General features: G+C 41.1%; 1 protein-coding gene across 3 annotated transcripts in view; it reads left to right on the forward strand.

Annotated features, from left to right (window-relative positions):
- Positions 1-27,480, forward strand: part of ano5a (anoctamin 5a) — a 95,797-nt gene extending 68,317 nt beyond the window's left edge. For 2 of the 3 annotated variants that reach the window (XM_060914907.1, XM_060914910.1), the window contains 18 exons: positions 5,926-6,033; positions 7,048-7,116; positions 14,599-14,883; positions 15,070-15,189; positions 15,367-15,482; positions 15,572-15,706; positions 15,794-15,899; positions 16,018-16,078; positions 16,292-16,443; positions 19,347-19,421; positions 19,921-20,149; positions 20,472-20,650; positions 20,780-20,877; positions 23,292-23,422; positions 23,576-23,781; positions 23,983-24,185; positions 24,338-24,443; positions 24,540-27,480. In XM_060914907.1, coding sequence (XP_060770890.1) covers positions 5,926-6,033; positions 7,048-7,116; positions 14,599-14,883; positions 15,070-15,189; positions 15,367-15,482; positions 15,572-15,706; positions 15,794-15,899; positions 16,018-16,078; positions 16,292-16,443; positions 19,347-19,421; positions 19,921-20,149; positions 20,472-20,650; positions 20,780-20,877; positions 23,292-23,422; positions 23,576-23,781; positions 23,983-24,185; positions 24,338-24,443; positions 24,540-24,770 — 2,610 coding nt within the window. In that variant the 3' untranslated portion in view covers positions 24,771-27,480. The remainder of the gene's footprint in view (positions 1-5,925; positions 6,034-7,047; positions 7,117-14,598; positions 14,884-15,069; positions 15,190-15,366; positions 15,483-15,571; positions 15,707-15,793; positions 15,900-16,017; positions 16,079-16,291; positions 16,444-19,346; positions 19,422-19,920; positions 20,150-20,471; positions 20,651-20,779; positions 20,878-23,291; positions 23,423-23,575; positions 23,782-23,982; positions 24,186-24,337; positions 24,444-24,539) is intronic. The other variant, XM_060914909.1, reaches the window with a different exon arrangement.
- The last annotated feature ends 232 nt before the right edge of the window (positions 27,481-27,712 follow it).

The following is a 27,712-nucleotide window of genomic DNA, read 5'->3' on the forward strand; positions in this document are numbered from 1 at the left end:
CTTTCTGTGCGGAGTTTGCATGTTCTCCCCGTGTCCGCATGGGTTTCCTCCGGGTGCTCTGGTTTCCCCCACAGTCCAAAGACATGCAGGTTAGGTTAACTGGTGACTCTAAATTGACCGTAGGTGTGAATGTGAGTGTGAATGGTTGTCTGTGTCTATGTGTCAGCCCTGTGATGACCTGGCGACTTGTCCAGGGTGTACCCCGCCTTTCGCCCGTAGTCAGCTGGGATAGGCTCCAGCTTGCCTGCGACCCTGTAGAACAGGATAAAGCGGTTAGAGATGATGAGATGAGATTGTATATTTTGATACTGGTTTCATTTTGGTTGCCGCATTACAATAGTCCCTCACGTTTACTTTATAATATACAGTACCAATCAAAAATTTGGACACGCCTTCTAATTCGATGTTTTTCTTTATTTTCATTAAGTAAAAAGACCCTTCATGTCAAAGTAATGATGGATGTCGTTTCTCTTTACTTGGTTCTTGACATAGTACGGATTACTACAGTTGTGGAATAGGGCTATTTGCTGTATTTTTATTATTTACTGTTTGAGCTCAAACGCGGGGCGGCACGGTGGTGTAGTGGTTAATGCTGTCGCCTCACAGCAAGAAGGTCCGGGTTCGAGCCCCGTGGCCGGCGAGGGCCTTTCTGTGCGGAGTTTGCATGTTCTCCCCATGTCCACGTGGGTTTCCTCCGGGTGCTCCGGTTTCCCCCACAGTCCAAAGACATGCAGGTTAGGTTAACTGGTGACTCTAAATTGACCGTAGGTGTGAATGTGAGTGTGAATGGTTGTCTGTGTCTATGTGTCAGCCCTGTGATGACCTGGCGACTTGTCCAGGGTATACCCCGCCTTTCGCCTGTAGTCAGCTGGGATAGGCTCCAGCTTGCCTGCGACCCTGTAGAACAGGGTAAAGCAGCTAGAGATAATGAGATGAGATCTCAAACACATTAAAAAGGCAAGAAATTGCACTAATTAACTTTTGACGAGGCATGCCTGTTAGCTGAAAAGCATTCCAGGTGACTCCCTCATGGAGCTGGTTAAGATAACGCCAATAGTGTGCAAAGCGTCATCAAGGCAAACGCTGGCTACTTTTTGTTCCAGATGTTATTTCATAGTTTTGATGTCTTTGGTATCGTTCTACAATGTAGAAACTAGCCAAAATACGAAAAAACCTATGAATGAGTAGGCGTGTCCAAACTTTTGACTGGTACTGTATATGATTTGCAGGTAATAATATAGCAGTCTATATGACAAAACGTCAGCATCTAAAATTATACTCCCTGGGTATTTTCCAATAATTGGAAAAGCGTATTAATGGGTGGGTAGCTACATCTCCTCTGCTGTCAGACAGGCATAGAAGCCATGCCTCTGCTTCTGGGATGGATAAACACAGAGAAACCTCAAGGGACAGGGAAGGAGATTCAGAAAGAACCTCAGTCTGTTCTGGGAAATTAATATGAAAAATCACTTGCAACAGATAAATAAATAATTATTTAATTAAAAAAAAAAAAGAAGGGCGGCACGGTGGTGTAGTGGTTAGCGCTGTCGCCTCACAGCAAGAAGGTCCGGGTTCGAGCCCCGTGGCTGGCGAGGGTCTTTCTGTGCGGAGTTTGCATGTTCTCCCCGTGTCCGCGTGGGTTTCCTCCGGGTGCTCCGGTTTCCCCCACAGTCCAAAGACATGCAGGTTAGGTTAACTGGTGACTCTGAATTGACCGTGAGTGTGAATGGTTGTCTGTGTCTATGTGTCAACCCTGTGATGACCTGGCGACTTGTCCAGGGTGTACCCCGCCTTTCGCCCGTAGTCAGCTGGGATAGGCTCCAGCTTGCCCGCGACCCTGTAGAACAGGATAAAGCGGCTAGAGATAATGAGATGAAAAAAAAAGAATGTGGTTGTTGTATTCAACCTTATAGGAACGTGTTTGTATAGATTGTCATATATGCTCCTAATTTTCCCATCTACACTTATGTTTTAAATCACTGCACTTGTTTTATTTAAATCATGCTGAAACGTGAATATTCAAATCTTTGTTTTCCAAAGCTCATTCTGCGTTTGACTGAACTCAAAGTGGGAAGTCGTCTTCTTCGCCCGCCCAGTGTACTCTGGGTTGGGTCCCTTTTCTAGGGTTTCTTGGCTAAGTAAGTACAGCCGGCTAGCCACTCTTCTGCAGCACCACTTTATGGTCACGGACAATTTAGAGTAGCCAGTTAGCCTAACTGCATGTCTTTGGACTGTGGGGGAAACCGGAGCACTTGGAGGAAACCCACGCAAACATGGGGAGAACATGCAGATTCCACAAAGAAAAGCCCTTCTTTGGCTGTTAGGTTCGAACCCAGAACCTTCTTGCTGTAGGCGACAGTGCACTGAACCGCCATGCCGCCCAAAAATGGGAAGTCAGAGTTCAAAATTGCATTGTTTTCAACCTCTGTGTGTTCAGGCTACAAAGTGGGCAAAATATGGATGCCTCAATGTTCTTTTGTTAGCAACAGTATAGCCAGTTAACATTATTGATATTAGTAATGTACACTATACGACCAAAAGTTTGTGGCCGCCTGATCTACACCTATGTGCTTGTAGAACATCCCATTCCAGATTTAGTCCCCATTTGCTGTTAACCTCTACTCTTCTATGAATTCTTTCCACTAGACTTTGGAGCAGGGCTGTGGGGATTTGTGTCACAAGAGCTTTAGTGAGATCAGGCACTGATGTTGGACGAGGAGGCCTGGCATGCTGTTGGTGTTCCAATTCATCCTAAAGATATTCACTAGGGTTGAGGTTAGGGCTCTGTGCAGGACACGAGTTCTTCTACACAGCCCTTGGCAAACTATGTCTTCCTGGACTTTGCTGTGTGTACAGACGCATTGTCTTGCTGGAACAAGTTTGGACTCCTTAGTTCTGGTGAACACGGAGTGAGTTGCACGCGCCCTTGGACGATTCATCAGTGGACACACCTGTTGCTGATTGGGAGCACAATCGGTGCACACGCTTATAAGGATGCTGCTTACACTGACACTTTGCGAAGTATTATCTCCATCTCCGTTATCACGATTTTCCTTGCCATGTTTGTTTATAGCTATGTTTAATGACTCTGCTTTCTATTTGCTTTCAGCTTCATTTGTTTCAGTTTTGTTACTCTGACCTTGCCTCACATTTGTTTATAGCTCGTTAATAAAGAACTTTCTTGCATTTAAATCCACCTCAACGCCACTTTACCTGACAAAATACTTCGCCAAAACTATGGATGTAGCAGGAAGATACAGGTGTACTGTGCAATCCTATGCTAGGATAGAGAAGGAGGACCCCTGTAAAATGGGGGGGGTTGAGACTCGAGGCCGACAGGGCGGCCTCTGCTCCACTGCTCGCTCCACCACCTGGCTTTGAGGATGTCGTCACTCCGCCAACAGCTTTCAGAGAGGACGTGATCTTTGCTCTACCGCAAGGCTTCAGGGAGTACGAGCTCTTGGCTCCGTCATCAGGCCTCAGCGGAGGTGAGCTCTTCGGTCCTCCACCGGGCTTTGAAGAGGTTGTCGCTCCACCGCCAGACTTCAATGAGTACGGGGTCGTCACTCCGCCACCGGGCTTCAGCGAGGACAAGATCTTCGTTCCACTGCCTGACTTCAACGAGGACATCCTCATTCAAGCCAAGCCCATGCCAAGATCAAAGCCTAAGCCCATGTCCCAGTCCATGCCCATGTTAATGCTGGTACCCATGCCAAAATCTAAGCCCATGTTCAAGCCCAGAGTCATGCCTGAGTCCATGCCAATGCCGGAGTCCATGCCCATGTTCAAATTCATGCCCATGTCAACACCAGGATCCATGTTCAAGCCCAGAGTCATGCCGGAGTCCATGCCCATGTTCGAACTCATGCCAATGCCACGGTCCATGCCCATGTTCAAATTCATGCCCATGTCAACACCAGGATCCATGTTCAAGCCCAGAGTCATGCCGGAGTCCATGCCCATGTTCGAACTCATGCCAATGCCACGGTCCATGCCTATGCTGAAGCCCATGTCTCGCTGAAACCATGTCTGTACCTATGTCCATGCCTCAGTCCGGAGCCCAAGTCCATTTCTGAACATGCATTCAACACCTGAATCCATGTCTGAGTCCGCGCCCATGTCTGAGTCCACACCCAAGCCCATGTCTATGCCTGAGCCCCTGACCACCCCCACCTAAACCCAGGTTCTGGTGCCACGTCCACCCAGAGCTAGAGCGGAGCTCTGGGGGGAATGTTTTCACATGCCAGGTCTTTTACCCCAAGGCAGCCCAAAGAGGATTTTAGCTCCCAGAAGGAGCTCTTTTGGGGGGATTCTGTCACACCTTTGTGTGCTCGAGCCTGGCGCAGCTCGTGTGCCCACTCACGTCCATGCACACTGACCACGTTGCGCGCGCCCTTGGACAATTTATCAGTGGACACGCCTGTTGCTGATTGGGAGCACAGCCAGCACGCACGCTTATAAGGATGCTGGTTACACTGACACTTTGCGAAGTATTATCTATATCTTGGTTATCACGATTTTCCTTGCCACGTTTGTTTCTAGCCATGTTTGACTGTTTGACGACACTGCTTTCTGTCTGTTTTCAGTTTTGTTTGTTTCAGTTTTGTTACTCTAACCTTGCCTCACATTTTGTTTGTAAATAGCATGTTTGTAAATAAATCCCTTCCTGCAATTATATCTGCCTCAATGCCACTTGCCTGGCAAGTATAATCATTTGAAAGTAAAAAAAACCCCAAACCCAACTGTTTATTGACTCAAGGTTCAGGACATTTTTCCGGATTTTCCAAGTAGGAATTCCAGGAATTACAGAATTACAGGAATTCTCCCCCCGCCCCGTCGCAGGTCAGAAATTCTGAATTACAGCCTTGAGTTGAATGTAGCATTACTCCTTAACTGAAGGAGGCAGTATTTTACAATTTAAATTTCATGTTCTAAATGTTGGGCAATGAGCTATTGCAGTGAAATTTGTTGGGAGTCTTCATTATTATTATTATTATTATTATTATTATTATTATACCCCTGCTCTGAAAGAGGGGGTTATATTGGTTTACCTCTGTCTGTCCATATCTCCGTATTTCCATCCATCCGAAACACCCTTTTTCTCAGCAACCACAAATCGTAGCCACTTGGTACCAAACTTCAGCTTGGGGTTCTGTACCATGTATACTGTTTTCAAGTGTGTCGCACATCAACTTCCTGTTTGCTGGCTGAATGTATTTATGAAACACACTGTGTGGATTTATGAAATTTTCATAAGACTTTTCTCAGCAACTACAAATCACAACTGCTTGATATTTGGTACCGAGCTTCAGCTTGGGGTTCTATACCGTGTATACCGTTTTCAGGTCTGTTACACACCGACTTCCTGTTTACCGACTGAATGTATTTATGAAACATATAGGGTGGATTTTGACGCTATTTCAAGAAGCAAAATGCTCTTTCAAAATGACAGTTTACCAGGATGCTATTTGAAATCCCTGGGGAGAGACACTGCTCTTTACTTGTTTCAGGGTTAATTATTTATTGAAGTCAACATTCATAATAAGTGTCCTATTCCTTCAATTGCTTGCATTCTGATACAAGTGAGAGCGGAGGGATATGTAAGTGAGCAGTAGCTCACTTACGTTACATCACCACATTTACGGTTAAAGTCATAGTTTTGAAAGATAGCTGAAATATCTTTTGTTACTCATACAGAGATCCATTTGTACCTAGCATGCAGCTGATGTGTTGCAGTGGATTATGTGGGTTTAGAATAATAAGTGTTGACAGCTCATTGTATATTAACCTGCTTGGTGTGCCAAAATGATGGTGCTCATAATAACATGTTGCTACTGACTAAATGAAATTAGTCAAGGTGCTTGTATACTCATGTATTCATATGTAATAATTTGTGTTTAACATACAGTTTGTGGTTGTATGCAGGTGGATAAACATCCTCAGAGTAAAGACTCTGTATATTTCAGAGATGGTGTTCGGCGTGTAGATTTTGTTCTCTCTTATGTCGATGAAAAAGACGGAGAAAGAAAAGAGGTAAACCATATATATTTTTATGTGTGTGTGTGAGAGACATTTATTCCATGAGCTCGAGTCGTACATGGGCTGACGAGGCATGTAGCACTGAGTTGGCTATAAGCCATGTACAACAAGATTGAGTGGAATAACTGTTTTATTCTATCCACATTCACTGGATTTTGAGAAACCGAGCATTTTTATTTTTTGCAAATTCGATAAATAAAAACTTTGTACAAAACTTCTGACCATCATTTCTGCTCAGAATGTAAACAAACCAGCAATATGACCGTATCAATTTGTGAAAAATGCTATAATAATAATTCTTGAAAAATTAAAGATATGTTCTTACCATCAAATACTTTTATTCCATATTTTGTAGCTTTTTTTTTTGTATTTTTGGGGGTTTTGTTTTCAAGTAGAGTTTTTATTTTGTCCTTGGCTGGTTCAGCAACATGCTCCGCCGTTTTGTTTTTCTCTACTCATGGTATGTGAGCTGATAGAGTAGCCAATCAGAGCATGTGATTGCTCATATCCAATGAATGTGGATAGAATATATATATGTGTGTGTATATATATATATATATATATATATATATATATATATATATATATATATATATATATATATACACAGTATACACACACACACACACATATATATATATATATATATATATATATATATATATATATATATGTATGTATGTTTGTGTATACACACACAATACATTAAAAGGACATTAATGTCAACCACCAAACATATTTTAAAAAATTTCACAGCAAGGAAGCTAGGTGCGAAATTATGTCTCCAATACATTTTATTAATTTCAGGATAATTTTTTTTCAAAATACAACTAAGGTTACATTGTGACCCTAGCATCCATATGCTACTGGATGCATATGCTACTCATGTTTTTCTCTCATGTCAAGTCTGTTACTATGACTCCATCATAAAACACAATAATACAAGGTACGATTGTAGTTCAATCTCTTGGTTCAACCTCAACATCTTTTCCATATTTAATGACACAGGAAAGAAGGAAACAGTATGAAGCTAACCTACAGAAAGCGGGGCTAGAGCTGGAGCTTGAAGACAAATCGGTGAGTTGGAAAAAGCTGATATGCTTATGTCAAAAATTAGCTAGGCAGCCGTTTCAGGTCATAAACTAGTTTGGCTTCTTAAAGTAAAAACATGCAAATGTAATAACTATGCATTCGCAATAAACAGTAGATAAATAAAAATGTATTGAAAAGTAATAAATAGACACCGTCCAAATGTTGCGACACTGTATGGGCAAAAGTATGTGGATACTTGAGATGAACACCTATATGTGCTTGTTGAACATGCCATTCCAAAACCATCTGCATTAATATGGAGTTGGTCCCCCCTTTGCTGCTGTAACAGCCTCCACTCTGTGGAGGAGCAGAAATCTGTGGGGATTTGTGTTCATTCTTCTACAAGAGCATTAGTGAGGTCTGTTGGGTTCAGGTCAGACCTCTGTGCAGACTACTCAAATTCTTCCACACCAACATTGGCAAACCAAGTCTTTATGGCCCTCGCTTTGTGCATAGGGGCATTGTCGTGTTGAAACAGGAAAGGACCGTCCCCAACCTGTTACCATAAAGTTGGAAGTTTCATGGAAGTCTGAACCTCAAAAGTAGCCAAAAATATACTTATACGAAAGAAGTTGCCTTGAAGCGCCTTTTATTGTGTACAACACAAACACTGAGCGATACCCAGAATATGCACAGAGGGCCTAAGTTTTCTACCTTTAGTTTTTAAGTTGTCCTCTACTATGAGGGACCCGCCCTAGGACCGCCTCAAAACAAAATTGTGGCTCCTGTTAAAATCATTGTAAAAGGACCTTTCTTTGATTGAACACAGATGGCTGATTGGCTGCCCAATTCAGGCTTCTCATTGGCCAAAACATACTTTCCACTATATTCAAAAGAAAACAGACCTGCTTGTATTTCTTACCATATGACATTTTAAGGGTTTTACCGCTTAATGACAAGTTTGTGTTTGTCATGGGAAATGCCCTTACAATGATAACAATCAGTGATGAGGACAACAAGATGATATCTCTCTCTCTCTCTCTCTCTCTCTCTTTCTCTTTCTCTCTCTCTCTCTCTCTCTCACACACACACACACACACACACACACACACACACACACACACACACACAAAGGATCTTCTAAACATTTAAACTCCGAGTGTACCTAGGCTCAGTTTAATGGCGCTTGGTGTCATAATACCTCCTAAGTAGAAGATAATCATAAATTCATGCGAAATAATACAATTTCACCATGATCTCAGAAAAAAAAATTGTAGCAAACTAATGCAGTTGTGTGGGGGGTGTCAGGCCCATAAAATATTGAAATGAGAGAGTACTGTCTTTCTGAACTAACTAACAGGGATGAGAATTTTCCGCGGATCCACGGAATTCTGAGTTTTTCCTGCTGAAAATGTCATTTTTGTGAAATGTGTAAATCCGTTGACAAAATTTCGGGGGGGGGGGGTCCGGGATGTGTGTGTATGGTTAAAGGTCCCATGGCATGGTGGTTTGTTGATGCTTTAAACGGGCTCGTGGAGGTTTCCGGATGTTATATCCGCAGCCTTTCTCAAAATGAACCCTCGGCACGTAGATATAGCCTCCTGGGAGAAAGCCCCATTTCAGTGCTTTTCCCAGTGCGTCGTTTTGCTAATGAGAAACAGGAGGCGGGGAAGGGTAGAGGGTGGGGGTGGGTCTTATCATTAATATTCATGACATGTAAACGTGTTACTTCTGATTGGCTAACAGCACTGTGATGCTACCTCCAGTGGGTCAGAATAAGCGGATGTGGGTGTCTTACTATGGCGAGAGAGAAGGAACAAACCGCGAAGGGAAAAATACCGCGCGCTGACGTCATTAAGGTGCGACGCGAGGAAATAAAATAAATTCAACAAATGTTTGGGTTTTTACTGAACAAACAAACAAATAAAACGACTTAAAAAAAAGAATGTGGGTGTCTTTGTAAAAACTGTTTTGATTGGCTATTATAACAGAGCATGCTGCATGCTTTTTGGTTTTGTAGCGCAGATTACCTGGCTAACTGCAAGGAGCGGTTAGCTGCACAGCTAATGTAGCCATTGCAAGGCTAACGTGGCACCGATTTTAAAACACGGCAAAACGACTTAACAGTTATACACTTACTTGTTCGGTGTTTGTGGCTGATGCGGCAGGGATGCTTGGTACGGACCCAGGCTTCAGTGACAGTTGATGTGCAAAACCTGCCCTGTACTGTCCTAAGTTGTGGAAACATTCCTCAGGAAAATGCTTCCGACAAACATACACCGTCTTAGGTAGACTCGACGGCGTATTATTGGAGTAAATAAAATTAAGCCACTGCGTCTTCAGGGGCTCTCCCGTCGGCAGTAAAAACAGACTCTTTTCTGTGTTGTCACATCCATGTACAGCGCAACTTCCATGTTTGGTGGCAACTTTTGAGCTGGGTGGGCAATCCATACAGTGGGTGGGAATCCAGAGGGGGGGGCGTGGGGATCATCTCCCTTGCTGACGTAGGCAAGGGAAGAGTTTATCAACGCGCCGTTTTGACGCGCCATTCTCAAATGTTGGGCATAGTTTGGTTTACACATTATGAAATTTCTAGCCACTGGGGTGACTTAAGAAGGTCAGAGGAACTCATTTTAACGTTAAAAAACCTCAGAAAGTGAAAATTTCATGCCATGGGACCTTTAACGATCTGTGGTCACCTTATAACGCAGACATCCCGAGTCTCCCGGAAGTTCCGGGAGCCTCCCGCATATTGATAGCGCCTCCCTGATGCCCGCAAATTGGAGAATATCTCCCGGAATCTAGAGCAAGCGAGCAAGAGCGTGCACGCGAAACATTGTCTTAGAATGTGCGCATATGACGGAGCGCGCGAGAGAGACTGCGTGTGTGCCTGTTCATGTAGCGCATGCAAAGAGCATCCTGATTGGGTTACTCAGCAAAATAAGCCAATCAGCTTTCAGTGTGGGCGGGCTTTTATCCCTTTTCTTGAGGACCGACGTTTTCAGTTGAGTCAGTGCGGCCTACAGGATCGGCATGGCAGAGAGCAAGCGCGCGCCCCAAAAAACGAAAATACAAAGCCCACTTCAGCTCAGATTACACAAAAGAATCTCCCTGTCTAATAAGGGTCAACAATAATGACAGTTTTGCGCGATGTACTGTTTGCAGCAGTGGTTTCAGCATTGCCCATGGTGGCTTAAATGATTGTAAAAGACATGTTGAGGTGAGGAGTGTCAGTTCATGTGCATTATATTTAGGTCTACAACAGGCTGGCATGAAAAGACCAAACTTACTGAAGATTTCCGTAAAGTAACAATGTATGAATATACATCATATATATCACATATTTATCAAACACACGTCATATATAAGTGTGTATCTTTTATAAATGGGGTTAGCTTATCTAATGTAGCATGTTGGGGAGAATCATAGTATCATATCTATATTTCTGATAAAATTTTAGGTATGATACCGTGTATAACTCTCCTACTTATTGCTCATTTCATTGGGGGGAATTGCTGGCATGTGCCGCGCGGGAGCGTCTGCCCACACACATTTTTTAGGCCGAGATGAACTTAGTTTTTGATTTTAAAAAAATTTCCAATATGTAATGCCCATTGTACATGCCTGTTCTTTAATTCAAAATCACCATCTCGATCTTCAAATTGACCATATGGTATCTGTATTACATTACACAGCATCCTGTCCAGATAAAACCTCGTTAGTACACACAACAGTTGAAAGGGAAGTGATGAGTGATGTTGAATGTTGCCTGCTTGATATGCAAGGCCTCCTGCTACCATGATAACGTCAGAAGAAAGCTTAAGAGAATTATATGATGGAACTTTTTTCTGGTTTGCACTTCATTTTAAAGGATTAGAGTATTCAAAGACATGAATAGCTAAAATGCAGAAATATAATACTGTAGAGCTCGTTTATATTAAAAGGTGCATTGATTTTTTTTTTAAATCATCAAATGTGAATTGATTAAAAACAAGTCTCTTGTCCCATATTAATCATTTTCACCTGGTAGTCCACCAAGAAGGGGAATTTATTTCCAAATAAATTGCAACTTTTTGCTGATACAATTAATGGTTTTGGGGTAAAAAAAAATAGCCAAAAATCATTAGCTCCCGCCCCCTGGGCCCCCACCGGGGCTCTGCCAGGGAAATCGATAAATCAAACGGGATAAAGAACTGTTTCCGATGGGCATGGCTCGATAGTAGCGTTACCGTGCAGATAGGGACACAAACTGTGACGACGTGCCTGATGGAACATATCCGAAAAGTGTACGTGCCGGGAAAGGTTCTGTGTATTCTGTGCTCGGATATGATCAATTATGGAAACAGAGGCGCTAGAAACGTCCAGGAGCATATCAAAACAAAAAAGCACAAAGGTACATTTTACTTAAATTGTCAAAGATAGAGTCAGGAGGAATCTAATATATCGTTACGGTTACCTCCATTATCGCTCACGATATATATTTGTTATCTTAAAGTTTATAAACGTTTTAAACCATCATTGAATTTGAAAACATTCATTCATATATTATATTATTATATATATAAAAAAGGCGCACCCCCTTTGAGCCCTTGGCAGACATTTCAGAGTTTTTTTTAAATGTCCCATTCTCATCCCTGAACTAACAAAGGAGCATTTCACAGCCTGGCCTAACAAAAGGTACATTACACAGTCTGGTCCTCATAAAACGGAACCTGTCACTAAAATAAGATAACTGTGGCTAAAACCCTGAAATCCTGACATGATGCTCTAAACGGCAAGTTTGAGGGACACAATCTCACAGAAGCATACATTTGTTTGTATGGCTTTGTGTACTGTAGCATTATGATTTCCCTTCAGTGGAGCTACGGGGGTTTAGCCCAAACCATGAAAAACAACCCCAGAGCATTATTTCTCCACCACCACACTTCTGACATGTAAATACTTCAAGCCTGTGCTAATTAGTAAAGTCTTGTAGGAACATTTTACTCTTCCTGGACAAAAAAAAGGTCTCGCACACTAATATTTCATTGGACCCCCTTAAGCTTTGATTACGGCACACGTTCATCTTCTGCAATGTCGCAGCTTCCCCCACCCCCGTCCAGAGTTGCATTAATTTTTTCACTGATATCTTGTATTGCCGACAAGAGTGTCAAACCACTCTGAAAAGTCTTCTCCAGCACATCCCAAAGGTCAGGACTCTGTGGTGGCCAATTCTCATCTCATCTCATTATCTCTAGCCGCTTTATCCTTCTACAGGGTCGCAGGCAAGCTGGAGCCTATCCCAGCTGACTACGGGTGAAAGGCGGGGTACACCCTGGACAAGTCGCCAGGTCATCACAGGGCTGACACATAGACACAGACAACCATTCACACTCACATTCACACCTACGCTCAATTTAGAGTCACCAGTTAACTTAACCTGCATGTCTTTGGACTGTGGGGGAAACCAGAGCACCCGGAGGAAACCCACGCGGACACGGGGAGAACATGCAAACTCCACACAGAAAGGCCCTCGCCGGCCCCGGGGCTCGAACCCAGGACCTTCTTGCTGTGAGGCAACAGCGCTAACCACTACACCACCGTGCCGCCCGGTGGCCAATTCATGTATGAAAATTATTCCTCATGCTCCGTGAACCACTCTTTTTCACAATTTGAGCCTGATGAATCATAGCATTGTTGTCCTGGAATATGCCTATGCTGTCAGGGAAGACAAAATCCACTGATGCTATAACCAGGTCATTCAGGTAGCCAGCTGACTTCATTTTATTGCCACGTAATGTTGCTGAGCCTCGACCTGACCAATTGATGCAACCCCAGATCAGAGGCTTGTACAGCGGCCACTAGGCATGATGGGTGGGTTGCTTCATGCACTTCCTTTTTTACTCCCACACACCCATCGCTTTGGAACAGGGTAAATCTGTATTCATCAGACCACATGACCATTTTCCATTGCTCCAGAGTCCAATCCTTATGCCGCTGAGCAAATTGAAGCATTTTCTTCTTATTTCTCTTGTTAACAAGTGGTTTTCTGAGGGCCGCACAGCTCTCTTCACATTGTTTTCATTTCTTATGGCCGCATAGTTCTTTTGACACAGTTCTTTTCTTATGACCACACAGTTCTCTTCACATTGTTTTCATTTCTTATGGCCGCATAGTTCTTTTGACACAGTTCTTTTCTTATGACCACACAGTTCTCTTGACATTTGTAGATCTTTTTTGTGTGCTGTCGCCCCCTGGTGACAAAAGAGAGAATTGCTTGGCTTTAGGTCACAAACACTGGCAGATTTTCTCATCTCATCTCATTATCTCTAGCCGCTTTATCCTGTTCTACAGGGTCGCAGGCAAGCTGGAGCCTATCCCAGCTGACTACGGGCGAAAGGCGGGGTACACCCTGGACAAGTCACCAGGTCATCACAGGGCTGACACATAGACACAGACAACCATTCACACTCACATTCACACCTACGGTCAATTTAGAGTCACCAGTTAACCTAACCTGCATGTCTTTGGACTGTGGGGGAAACCGGAGCACCCGGAGGAAACCCACGCGGACACAGGGAGAACATGCAAACTCCGCACAGAAAGGCCCTCGCCGGCCACGGGGCTCGAACCCGGACCTTCTTGCTGTGAGGCGACAGTGCTAACCACTACACCGCCGTGCTGCCCTGGCAGATTTTAACAACTTTAAATTTTATTACCAAAAGAAAAACATCCTGCATGTGTAGTTAGCCATAAATCCCTTAATGAGCTGTTAATGAGGGGCTGACACTCTGTGCAGTGACTCCTGGAGTTTTGCAAGCAGTGACAAGCTAGGCTGGAGTAACTGAGCTCTTCAGTACAAGCCATTCTACTGCCAGTCATTAGAAGTGGTGTTCATATACTTTTAACCATGCAGTGTGTTAGTGTTTCCCACATAATTAGATTCTGTTTGTGGCATTAGTTGGGGGTGGGGGCAATTGGCAGGTACTTTGTGACAAAAAAATAATCCACTTGCACAAGCAGTCAATATTGACTAGTAGCTATATACAGCATGCTAACCTCAACAACCCAGTTGTGTTCTAACATTAACTTTATAGGCTTTACATGCTTTTGAATAACTTATTTGAAGAGTTGGTCTCTGAGATTGACAGCATTGTGTTAAGATTTATAAATAGACTAAGTTATCAGAGTTAATCTGAATGCATCAGTTTTGGATAAATTTGTAGAGAGGTGTTCATAACTATTTGTGAACTCCAGATTAATTTAGGAATTCTGCCACCCATCTTCTACGCGGTGAAAAGCTCATGAGAGAGAGACTGAGTGCAGCTCAACAATGAAATAAGTTTCTCAATTTTAAATAGTAAAAATATCGAAAATCAATATATAGTGGTCAATGTTGAGATTGTGGGCTGCCACAAGTCTATCAATGTACTGTATAGGAAACACTGTATACTATGTTGATTTTAAATGATTGATTTTTGCCGCTGCTGTATTATACTTTTAACACTAACCTTGCATAACGACTCTACCTAAATCTTACTACTTTAGGAATCTGAGAATGGGAAGACTTATTTCCTAAAGATCCATGTCCCGTGGGAGGTGTTGGCCACTTACGCTGATGTCCTAAAGATTAAAGTGCCTTTCAAAGTCAATGACATCATTGAAAACCATGAGACTCCTGCCTCCTGGCTCTTCACACCATTCCGCTTGCCTGATTCAGTCATGCACCCTGAACCAGACTACTTCACTGCCCCCTTTGACAAGAGCAAGATTGATTTCTTCCTCATCGACAATAAAGATACCTTCTTCCCTAACTCCACACGCAACAGGATAGTAAGGGCCTCTACACTAAGTAGATAATCATTTATGTTTTAACAAGTGTTTTACTTTCTGCTAGAACATTTTGGTTTGTTAAAGATTTGGTTTGAGAATGAATTGTTTGTCATTTATGTTCACTCCATAACAATATAAGCATATAATTGAACAGAAACCATTTAGCTGACATCAGTATATCTGCAGGTCTATTACATCCTCTCCCGTTGCCATTACAATAAAGACGACAAACTCTACAAGGACAAAAGAGGCATCAAGCGGCTGCTTAACAACGGAACCTACACTTCAGCCTTCCCTCTGCATGATGTAAGTCTCTTCTAAAGCCCACATTGTACCTCAGAACAGGAATTTATCGAATTTCCACACATTGTGCTACACATGGTTAGTCTCATAAAGCTCTAAATTTAACATGGATCATACTGTCGTTACATTTCCACATTTAACCTGCCAGAGAATAATTTCTGTTTCTATTATGTTATTCAGTGCAGATATTGGACAAAGTCTCGAGACCCTAACCGTGAAAATGAGAGGTATAACCTCTACCGATACTGGGCTCGGTTCTTCCGCTTCTACAAGGAGCAGCCACTCGATCTTATTCGGTGAGAGCAACAATGAGAAAAGCATGCACATGTGCTATATTCTCATACGTATCCAGCCTTTTTTAAACACTGTATTCTTTGTTCTGTAGGAGATACTATGGGGAGAAGATTGGGATCTATTTTGCTTGGTTGGGCTTCTATACTGAAATGCTGTTCTATGCTGCTCTGGTTGGACTTTTGTGCTTCATCTTTGGACTGGGGACATATAATGATGCTGTCTGGACGTGAGTGTGTGTGTGTGTGAGAGAGAGAGAATGATTATGGTACAGCAGTCAAAACAAAAAATACTGATATATGCCATGTTTTTGCAGTAGCGAAATCTGTAATGAAACAATTGGCGGGCAGATTATCATGTGCCCTCTCTGTGATAAGAAATGTGGCTATTGGAAACTGAACAGTACCTGCAACTCCACCTGGGCAAGTGCCACAATTATTTAATTTTATTTTTGCTGGGGGGTTTTCCCCCCATTTTTGCTATTTCTCTACTATTGTATTAACAATAGGTTAAACTTGCCTTTTCCCACTTTTCTGACAGCAATCACATCTCTTTGACAACAAAGCGACAGTGTTCTTTGCTATATTTATGGGTATATGGGGTAAGTCATGGTTACAACTATTTCTCTTGACATTGTGGATTTTTCTTGTGTGCCTTCACCCCCTGGTGACAAAAGAAAATTTGTTTGGCAAAAGCAAGGTCAGAAACATTGGCATATTTTATTTGACTTTATTAGTTAAAAAAAAATCCTGCATGTGTAGTTAGCCATAAGTCCCTTAATGAACCATTAATGAGGGGCTGACTCTTTGTGCAGTGACTCTGTTCCTTGAGTTTTGGAAGCGGCGACAAGCTAGGCTGGAGTACGAGTGGGACCTGGTGGACTTTGAGGAGGAGCAGCAGCGGCTTCAGCTTAGGCCTGAGTATGAGACCAAATGCACTGGCCGTCGCCTTAACCGTGTCACACGGGTAATTTTTCCCATATAATATGCAAGATGACTTTCTTCTTTTATTATTATTATGTTGAGTCGAAGATGAGTTCAGTATCATGCTAGCTGAAAGGAATATATCTGATAGACCACGAAAAAAGCCAGCCAATATTATTATTATTATTATTATTATTATAATATAGCCACACTCTCTTCATATCAGCATTCTCGAAGGCCAACGCTAGTTTACCTGCAACTTGGTGCTGTCAGCGCAGCAGTGCAGCTACCTTCCAACCGGTGTAGCATTTATCAATAGTGTTAGCAAAGGCCAAAGCTAGCGCAGTCAAGCCAGTGCTATCGAGAGCTACCAGCACAGGCTAATGACAGAGAAACTAAGATTTCTGTCTCCAGACTTTTTCCACACACACTCGCCACAGTATTTTTCACTCATACTCCAGTATTCATTTCCCTGTGTAATTTACTTAGTTACTTTTAAAATCAACATTGACAGCTACACACAACGGCGCGACCTGGCAGCTAAAATTCTCTCAAAATCTTCCGTATTTAATGAAACAAACCTGGCGGCCATGTTTGTTTACAAATTGTCACAGTCGCTCGCTATCGCAGAAGTTTTACGTCTCCGATGTGTGATGTCATGTTGTCTTGACAACGTGCAATATTGTAACGATATTACATGCTCATTCTCCATTGGGTAGAGTGGCGTAATACACGTAAGATAAGCGATATGATAATATTGCATGCTATTGAACCAAGTGAATGAAACCCACGAGAAGGGAATAGAATACATGGTTTTTATTCCATGGAAAAAGTGGCCCGTATGTATAATAATTCCTGATATTTCAGTCCAATGATGTCACTCTCAGTGTTTTCCTGCTGAATAGACGTGCGTTGTAAAAACGGTAAACCAGTTCAAAATTAAAATTCTTTTGATTAACTTTTGTATTTTCTTGTGGATGTGTCTATATAATATAAAGGACATTACACAGTGGCAGGAGATATCGCTTCACTCGCTCGTGAATATTTTCAACACATGAAGCTAAACTCGGGCTCATTTTGAACCCGGGACAATAAGCAGAATCGGAACCTGGATCGATAAAATTCAAACAATGCTCAACCCTATTCATATGGTTTGAACTCTCATGGTTTCCTTTGTATACCAGACGTCCCCTGATTTATCTTCGAAACAATGTAACCAAATTTTAACGCATTTTGTGATGCTTTTGTGCCTTAATTCAGTTAAATTATTAACATGCATTTACCAAAATATCCTTGTGAATGTAGCCATAGTGTGGAATAATATACCATGTGCATAGCATGGTGTTTCTATGAGTTAGAGCCCGGGCTCTGTCGTCAAACAGTAGCTGCTTCAATTAGTTGTGCTCCTGTTCTCTTTAGGACATGGAGTGGGTTCTAGACCAGACATTTGGTGATTTTTTAGGCAAGGTCATCTTTTGCTGGACCACTGTAATCCTGTGGGTAAGATTTACACAGGATGAACACAGGCTTGTACTTTTGTGTGTTTGATTGCTTTTCAGTGCAAACACAGAGTTTTTAGTTTATTGGGTACATCTACCTTGTAGCTATGCTCACTAGCTCTTTATATCAGGTGCACTTGCCATATAGTGTAAATGAACTTACAAATATAACCACTGATTGTAACCAGTATGTTATTGTGCAAAAGTGGTAGCCACCTTTTATCATCTGCATAAAAAATACAGTAACTTCAAATTATTTAAGCTAAACACCACCTTTAAAACATTTATGCACCATACTGCATTTTTATAACAGTAAAACTTCAATACTTTCCCATCGACATTTCTCATGTAGGTTATATTTAATTTTTCTGTTGCTATACAGTGGCACACCTCTTGGTGTGGACACCCTGGTATAAGGCATAACACTATACACTTAGTTGCCATTTTATCAGGTAACCTATTAAAGTTGCCAGTAATTGCAGGTACGAGTTAGGTGTAGGTAATAAACAGGCACTGTATGTGTTATTTTATTTAAAAGGAGAACTGAAGTCATTTTTAAACTTGCTTTATTTCTTAATTAATGTGTTATTCAATTACGTTTTTGGCTTTAGTAACCTTATATCGTGACTCGTATTGGCAACTAATTGCAATTAAATATTATACTTATCGGCGTATTCGGTTTTTAGCCATGCTGAATTTAGTTTGTTTGGTCCAGGGCAGGCGTCGCTTATCCGCGCGATCTTCGCAAGACTTGTGCAAGACTTCGAAACGTGAAGTGTCAGCCAGGTGTCAGTGCCGCCATTTTGAAAACTGTTTTCCAAACGAAATATTGCACAAAAACGAGTTTAAATGACGATTACTGCCTACTTTTTTCAAACTTTCCTGATTGCTATCAAAACAAACAAAACTTCTGGCTTGATTACATCAGCATTCGAAAGAGAGCGCGCGCGTCTTTTGACAACGTTGGCAGATGTTGGTCACTTTGATTTCCGCTGTACGTTTTACTTCCGTCCTATGATGTCTCGCACAGGTCTCAACGAATCTCGTTTACGGCCATTGCTTTGACATATGGACTGATATATTACAGAGCATATTTCAAACACTCATAACTTGCTATAGCAGTGACAAAATAGCTGTCAGAAATGCATTCCGATATTTAATAAAATGAGAAATAGAATTTTGATGATAAATTTGCCTTCAGTTCTCCTTTAAATATGTTTAAATATAATGCTAGTTTTTGCAATTGAGCTTTGTTTCAAGTGCTCTTGGTGAATGAAAACCACCTTAAAATATAAAACATATTTGTGAGTAAGCTACAGGAGAGAAGACCTTCAAGTACCTCGGGCAGCTGTCTGCTGAGGATAACACATGCCTGCCTAGATGTGCGCTCATAATAGTTGCTATTTGCTAACTGCTTTGTCCCCTGCTGTGCTTGCGTGCTGTGTAGGAGATGGAGCCTTACTTACCCGTAACAAGCAAATGTGCTCGCGCCTGTGTGTCTGGGACCACCGTCTTGTTCTGGGTGAGCATCACAAGTCCAGTTAACATCATTAGTCTAATTATCAACACCGCTCATCCTAAAGAACAATCAGAGAAGCATAATTACTATTTCTGAAATTCAAACATTCTAAAAATGCGGTTAAAATTAAATAAATAATTTGATATAGTTAAACACTGTGGAATATCTTCTTTGCCTGCATGGACAATGAACAGCAGCAAAATCAATGTAAGTGAAAGAGTAGAAGTAAAACCTTGGAGATAAAGATCTTTGTCTGTGAAAGCATGGTTTGAGTAGCATGTAGTGGTGTGATTTAAATATCCTGTCTGTTGCCGACAGTATGTTTCAAGCAATCATAATACAAATCTCTATAGTAGCATATTTATTTAGTACAGTTAATCGGCTTTGTGGCAATATAGACAAGATTGGAGTAATTTATTTTTAAATGTCGAAATAGTTTATTTTATGTTATCATTTCTGACACGTCTGTTCTCTGCTTCCTCATGTTTCTTTTTGGATAAAGATCTCTCTAATTATAGCGAGTATAATCGGGGTGATAGCATATCGGCTAGCTGTGTTCGCTGCTCTGGCTAGCGTTATGAAGGACAGCCCTACCAATAAGCTGGAAGTGGTGGGCTCACTTATCACCCCACAGCTGGCCACATCTGTCACAGCCTCCTGCATCAACTTCGTGATTATCATGATACTTAACTTCCTGTATGAACGTGTGGCCATATGGATTACAGACATGGGTGAGTTACAGACCACTTCATTATTCTGTTTTGGGCCCTAAGAGGCATTATGATAAAGGACAAGTTCCCCTGATTGTTTTCTATATGACGAGGTATGAGCCATTGATCTTTTTTATTTAGTTATTGTAATTGGTAAATTGTTTCTTTATTAGTTTTGTTTATCGACCAACAACTAATTTTAGATCCAATTCGGATTACGGCTGCATAAAAAAAAAAATAATAATAAAAATCGCAACCTTGGTTCAGTTCTCAGTGGAAATTTATCCAAGAACAAATGCTGTAACATTTTGTAACCATTCTGTCTTGTGCTTGCTCTGTACAGAAATCCCAAAAACACATCTTGAGTATGAAAACAAACTGACCGTCAAGATGTTCCTCTTCCAGTTTGTTAACTACTATTCCTCCTGCTTCTACGTGGCCTTCTTTAAAGGAAAGTTTGTGGGCTACCCTGGCAAATATGCGTACATGTTCGGTGAGTGGACCGGGCTGAGGAATGAAGAGGTACACGTTATTTATTTATTTGCTTACTTATTTTTTATTGTATGCCAGCTTGGTCTGTTGTCTGTTTACAGTAAATTTTTTGATAATAAAGATCTATTTTAATATTAATAACCTTGGTTCTCTGTGTAGTGTGACCCTGGTGGTTGTTTGATTGAGCTGACGACTCAGCTTGTGATAGTGATGGCTGGTAAACAAGTGTGGGGGAACATCCAGGAGGCCTTAGTTCCGTAAGTATTTCTAACTTGTTATAAATACAATCAGCAAAGATTTGGATGTGCCAAAATGTTTTGTGTATTATTGCAGGTCGTAGTTTCATTAGGCTAATTTTATTGACTTCTGAAGTGGGGCTTTGGAATTTTACTGTTCAAATACTATATAAATTGTATTTACAGATTCAAAACCAAAAATGTTTAAGATCCTTCTCGTCACATAATGCAAGCCTGTCAATGGTAAAGTCAGTAATAAAGATTCCTAAATGTTTTGACCAAATGACCCTTGTAGTGTGATATAAGAAGAGGCTGGAATAAATGGATGTCAATTTATGGAACACTATTTTCACATATATTTTCAATTAGGTAATTTTTTTCTGATTAAATGTAATAAAACCAAACAATTTAGTAGATTTAATTGGAAGTAAGTAGAAGTATTGTAAGTGCTGTAGGGGAAGCCATGGCCTCAATGTTAGAGAAGCAGCTTTGGGACCAAAAGGTTGCTGGTTTGATTCCCTGGACAAGCGGGAATGGCTGAAGTGCCCTTGAGCAAAGCACCTAACCCCAACTGCTCTCCAGACTGCCTACTGCTGTGGGTATGTCAGGGTCTTGTTGTACATCGCTCTGGATAAGAGCATCTGCCAAATGCCTGTAATGTAATGCAGCGTGTAAGTACTGGAGTCGTATAATTTACTGGAGTAACTGTGGCTGAATCTCTAATAGTATTTCTTTGGGCATGGCTACTAGAGTTGAGCCAGATACTCGGCTGAAACGAGTATCCGGTACGGATAAAGCACTTTTGCTGAGTACGAGTAATACGAGTCAATATCTGTGCTCGGACTGAATGAAAATCCTCACACAGCGTCACAGCACCCCTCCCCTACACACACCGCTCTGCTCCTTCACACAGAGAACAGCTCTCTCTCTGCCGGTCATCGGAGTTTTTTTTTTTTAAACCGTCAGTTGGCTCTAACCAGTTTTATTTTACTTCACGCACTGAGTGTCTGACACTTTCTAGGTAGTAGTGGTATAAATAATATTGCAAATTAAGCTACACACACACACCTGGTGTGGAAATAAAAAAAAAATAAAAAAGAACCAAAAAAAATCACACTGATCATAAAAAAAATTAAAAGTTAAAAAAAGAAAGTTATGTTGAGTATGAAAACTCTTATTCATTAAATTTCATTTCATAATTGCAACCACATGTGTTGTATTCATTGTTGTAAAGCTTGTTCTGTAAATAGTTCGTTTGCTATCGTGATCAAAACCATTGATCTGAAGCTCAATGCTGATGCTGTCCTGTAAATAGTTTTCTAATCAGCAATAAATATAACAATTTCTGATCAACCCATATCAATTGCATGCTTAAAATAACATACTGGTTAAAGCCCTGCCCGTTTCAAGACAACCAGACCCACTTCCGAGTTAGGCCCCGCCCACTCCGAGTACGGATACAGATAATTCATATGGTTAACAGATAGAGATAATGCTGTACTCGCTCATCCCTAATGGCTACAGTGCTATAATTTTTCTAGGGGGAAAAAAACATTCAAATACTCATCTCATCTCATCATCTCTAGCCGCTTTATCCTGTTCTACAGGGTCGCAGGCAAGCTGGAGCCTATCCCAGCTGACTACGGGTGAAAGGCGGGGTACACCCTGGACAAGTCGCCAGGTCATCACAGGGCTGACACATAGACACACACAACCATTCACACTCACATTCACACCTACGCTCAATTTAGAGTCACCAGTTAGCCTAACCTGCATGTCTTTGGACTGTGGGGGAAACCGGAGCACCCGGAGGAAACCCACGCGGACACGGGGAGAACATGCAAACTCCACACAGAAAGGTCCTCGCCAGCCATGGGGTTCGAACCCAGGACCTTCTTGCTGTGAGGCGACAGCGCTAACCACTACACCACCGTGCCGCCCCATTCAAATACTAAATATTTATTTATCTCTCCCGGACTATCTTAGACTAAGCACAATTACTCTAGCTGATTTTAAAGTTAATCTTAAACTCTATTATGAACAGGCCTTAGAGTTCTTTGATCCCGAAAACCCAAGGACATGGCGATCCATTTGCCCAGTATGCAACAATGCCCGAGGTCTAGCTGGACCAATAACTTGTTGTTTCTAATTTTGTGTAATGTTTACGGTTTTTTTAATTGTCTACTGTCGTTTTCATGTTAGGGGCCACAGTAATTGGCAATTGCTGTTGTGGCTGTCCTGCCTATTATATTTTTGTTATTTATTATTTTGTTTATACATTTTTTTGCATATTTTTTTGTGTATTATGTACTTGGCAAAGTCAAATAAATTAAAAAAAAAAGTTTGAGGCTGTAAAATTCAAAATCAATTATTATTTAATAGCCTTAAATCGCAGTAAATGGAGGCGTGGAATAAAGTCATGTGTCTGTGTGTAGCTGGCTGCAGAACTGGTGGCGCAGCAGGAGTGCTCGCAGCCACCCAGAGAGTCTGTACAGCCGCTGGGAGCAGGATTATGATCTGCAGAACTTCAGTCAGTTTGGTCTTTTCTATGAGTACCTTGAAATGGGTGAGTTGCAGGTGTTCATTCACAGATTGAGACAAACTTTCTCTTGTGATCAAATATTTTACAGGCAGATGGCGCTGCTGTGTCAGTGGCATTTATCATTACTACATCTGTACATTTTTTTTTCTCTCTCTCTCCCTCTCCCCCCATCCTTAGTGATCCAGTTTGGTTTTATCACATTGTTCGTGGCCTCCTTTCCATTGGCTCCTCTGTTGGCTTTGATAAATAATATTCTGGAGGTGCGCGTGGACGCATGGAAGTTGACCACTCAGTTCCGCAGACCTGTAGCATCTAAAGCCCACAGCATTGGTGCCTGGGAAGAGATCCTGAATATGATTGCCGTCTTTTCCGTAGTAACCAATGTGAGAACATATTTGTGAACTCATCTCAGTGTTCTGGTTTAGTTGCAATGCAGAACCGCCTATAAGGAGCCTTAATTTTTGAATTACTCACTCTTCTATCACTGTGTTAACAGGTTGACAGCTACCAATATATTATGTAGACTACAGCAAGCTGTTGAGCTGTCATTTTCATTTCACTACTTGTTTGTTTTTCCTGATCAGGCATTCATTGTGGCATTTACCTCTGATATGATTCCTCGGCTGGTGTACCTATACACACGTTACCCAGGCATTGAACCAACTATGAAGGGCTACATCAACAATAGCCTGTCCATCTTCAATATCTCGCAGATCCCAGTGCAAAACAGACCTGAAGATGGTGAGAATCCTGCCTGGTTCAATAGCTCTGTGATTACCACCTGCAGGTTTGTGCATCTTTTGTGTGCATGGATATGTTTTTTTTTTTTTTTTTTCTAAGTGGAAACATAAATGCGATATGAATGAGTGTAAAATCAGGATTTGAGTCTCATGATTTATAGAATTTTAATGCTGTAAATATAAAACATGTTGTTTGTAGGTACCGAGATTACCGCTACCCCCCAGGCCATGAGTATGAGTACTCCCACAACATGCAGTTCTGGCATATCCTGGCAGCCAAAATGGCCTTTATTATTATTATGGAGGTACGGCTATTTAACTGTGCATGTGTTGTTTACAGAACACCTGTCTGCTAGTCCTATCGTAAAGCTCAATGTTTTATCTTTGTCTGTCTTTCTCAGCATGTTGTGTTTGTGGTGAAATTCTTTGTGGCATGGATCATTCCGGATGTGCCGTCTGACGTGAAGGCTCGTGTAAAGCGGGAACGCTACCTGGTCCAAGAGTACCTGCACAACTATGAGGTGGAGAAGCTCCGAGTGCAGCTGAGTCAGAACGGAAGTGCAGACCAGTGCATTTGTCCCGAAAGGGCTACAGTTGTGAAACACGAGGTGCTTTCTGAATGCCTGTCCTAGCCTGGGGTACAACCCACTTTCCCTCACAACAAACTTATTAAAAAGTTATTAGCCACTTGCCTCGCCCTTGGTCATAAACTCTCTTCTAGCTCCGACAGCTCCTAATTACGATCAGCTCCATTCTGCCCATATGCATTTGGATGTCAAGGTCCCAGATTTGCTCTCTTGCTCTGAGAAATCCAATACACAAGACATGTTGTGGAAAGTTTTTATCCATGACGTGTGGAGCTGGCCATGCTTTTCTTACATCATATGCTGTTGCCTCTTTTGTCACTCTGTCCAAGTTCATTTTACTTAATTTAGAAACCTCATATTTTTGTTTTTATTTTGCAACAAGCCTTGTACAACCTGGTTCAGAGAGATTTTGGCTTGAGAGATTTCTGTCTAGTTAATTCAGATCCTACAGTGTAGAATCCCTTGTGCATCCAAAGACAAAAAGCCTTATTGTCACATGTCTAAGTGTGTATTACTATTCCTGCAAGATAAATATTTGAGTCATGGTATGAGTAGAGAGGCCTCTAAAACCTTGCCTTCTGATAAGATGCATCTAAGGAAATCGATGGTCCGCGGAGTTGAAGATTTTTAGAGAAAATATTGTTTGTTCCATATTTTAGCCTGTTTTACTGTCTCCATCTGTATATTTTATATTTTGCCTTTGATATTACAGGAAAACTCTTCCTAGATTCAACTAAGTACATGTCAAAGCACGAAACATCACGTGGTGTTTTCACCGTTCACCCATCATGCTGTTATCACACCTCTATGCAAATCAAATTAATATGCAACATCACAAGACTGTCAGAAAAATCTTAAGCGCTTCAATCAGTCAATGCACCGTACTTTCTGTAACGTGTCTGCAGTCAGGTAATGTCAACAGTGCAGTCACACTTGAAGGTAACTTCAACAAGTGAAGATAGCTAAGCTGATGATAGGTGAAGGCAATCAGCATATCCTATAAACCAAATCCTGAATAAATTCCAGTCAAAGCCTGCTATTCGAAACTGAAGTGTTAGTATAATGAAGAGTAAGCAATATTTAATGCATGACTGAAAGGGCAGACTGGCCATACTAATGGCTTTTAATGTGCCTTTATTTATCGCCACATATTTTCCTGTGAGGGAAATTCCAGTTGTAGTCATGGGGACACTGTGATGCTCGGTTGTTTTTTTTTCATTTTAGGGGTGAGGAAAATGTGAGGTTATTGCACAGAGCACTTAGTGAAGAAGGAATTTATTTGTTTGAGTATGCCAGTGTGATTATTGTATGTACACTACAGTATCAGTGTTGTTTTAATCAAGATGATGTGTGGAAGAGGTCTTGTGAATCACTGTAAATGCTTTGACAACCACACCATGTCTTTTATTTTCAGATCTCATTAAAGCATCATGGCACAATAAAAATGTGCTAACTGTTGAGACTTTTTTTTTTAATGTTTTTGGAGAAAAAAAAAAGCCTAGAATAGCCAAAGACAGATTATTTGCTTGCTCACTTCCTTTGCAAATACATATACAGAGACATATAATCAAGTGTCATGTGCTAGTTTTGCTTTTTTTCCTTTGATTCCTGAAGATATTTAAGTTATTACACAAAATCGAGTCGTACATGAGCTGATGCGCACCTCGTTGGCTATAAGCCGTGTATGACGAGCCTGAGTGGAATAACTGTTTTATTCTATCCAAATTCACTGGATTTTGAGAAACAGAGCATTTTTATTTTTTGCCAATTGGATAAATAAAAACTTTATACAAAACGTCCAGCAAAATCATTTCCGCTTAGAATGTAAACAAACTGGCGAAATGACTAGCAATTTGTGAAAAATGCGATAATAATAATTCTTGAAAAATAAACAAAGATACAATCTTACCATCATATACTTTTATTTTATATTTTGTTGCCTTTTTTTTTTGGGGGGGGGGGTTCTTCAGGGATTTTTTTTTTGGTGGCTAGTGCATTACTGCCACCGACTGGGCTGGAGTGCAGAACAGGAGATTCTTTTTTTGGGGGGGGGGGCAACGACGACACCATATTCTTTTAGCTATTTCTGTTTAAGTACTTGATGATAATTTTTAGGGTTTTGTTTTCAAGTAGAGTTTTAATTTCGTCCTCGGTTGGTTCAGCAACAAGCGCCGCCATTTTGTTTTTCTGTACTCCTGGTATATGAGCTGATATCCTAGTAGTAGAATATCCAATCAGAGCATGCGATTGCTCACATCCAGTGAATGTGGGTAGAACAAAACTCTTTATTTGGTCGTCTACTTTTAATTTTATTCTTCGCTCTCACACTTTGCCTTTGATAACTGTTGAATTATGACTGTTAATTCCTTTAAAAAGCCTTCTGTGTTGTAGATACATACAGTCTATTTAAGACCACGGAACACCAGAAGCCATGGACACTAGTTTTACTTTGCAGCAAAACATAAAGAAGCCATGTTTTTGTATCATTAAACAAGCTTTGCCTTGAAATTGTCTGATTTAAATGAATACTCTAGGTCACATAGACTTCATGTTCAATCCTTTTGTGCTGTGATTTGATCAGCTTGTACATTTTCTTGACTGACAGCTCATTATTATTGTATAGCATTACATGTTGCCTCATGTACGCGGTTTACGTATATAATGCTGGTTCTAAAGCAGTTATCATTGTTATTGGTTCTGCATACATGAATGAATATTATTTTAAATAAAACACAGATCACATTTTTATACTTTCTCTGGTGTCAAAATGTGTTTTATTTTGAATATGCCTTCCAGTTATTCAAATACATTCAAATGTCTGCTTGAATTACATCATTTCTACATAGATAAGTTTTTAACGAAAAATTTAAAGTAAGACATTGAGTGTGAAGCTTTCCTCTTCTGGCTATTCATGATGGCACACTTTTCAGCACAACAGCATCATTAGAAGCAGATGGCATAGCTGGGTTGATATTTGCTTTGGTTTA

Source organism: Neoarius graeffei, chromosome 2 (assembly GCF_027579695.1).
Source record: "Neoarius graeffei isolate fNeoGra1 chromosome 2, fNeoGra1.pri, whole genome shotgun sequence".
NCBI classification, from domain to species: domain Eukaryota; kingdom Metazoa; phylum Chordata; class Actinopteri; order Siluriformes; family Ariidae; genus Neoarius; species Neoarius graeffei.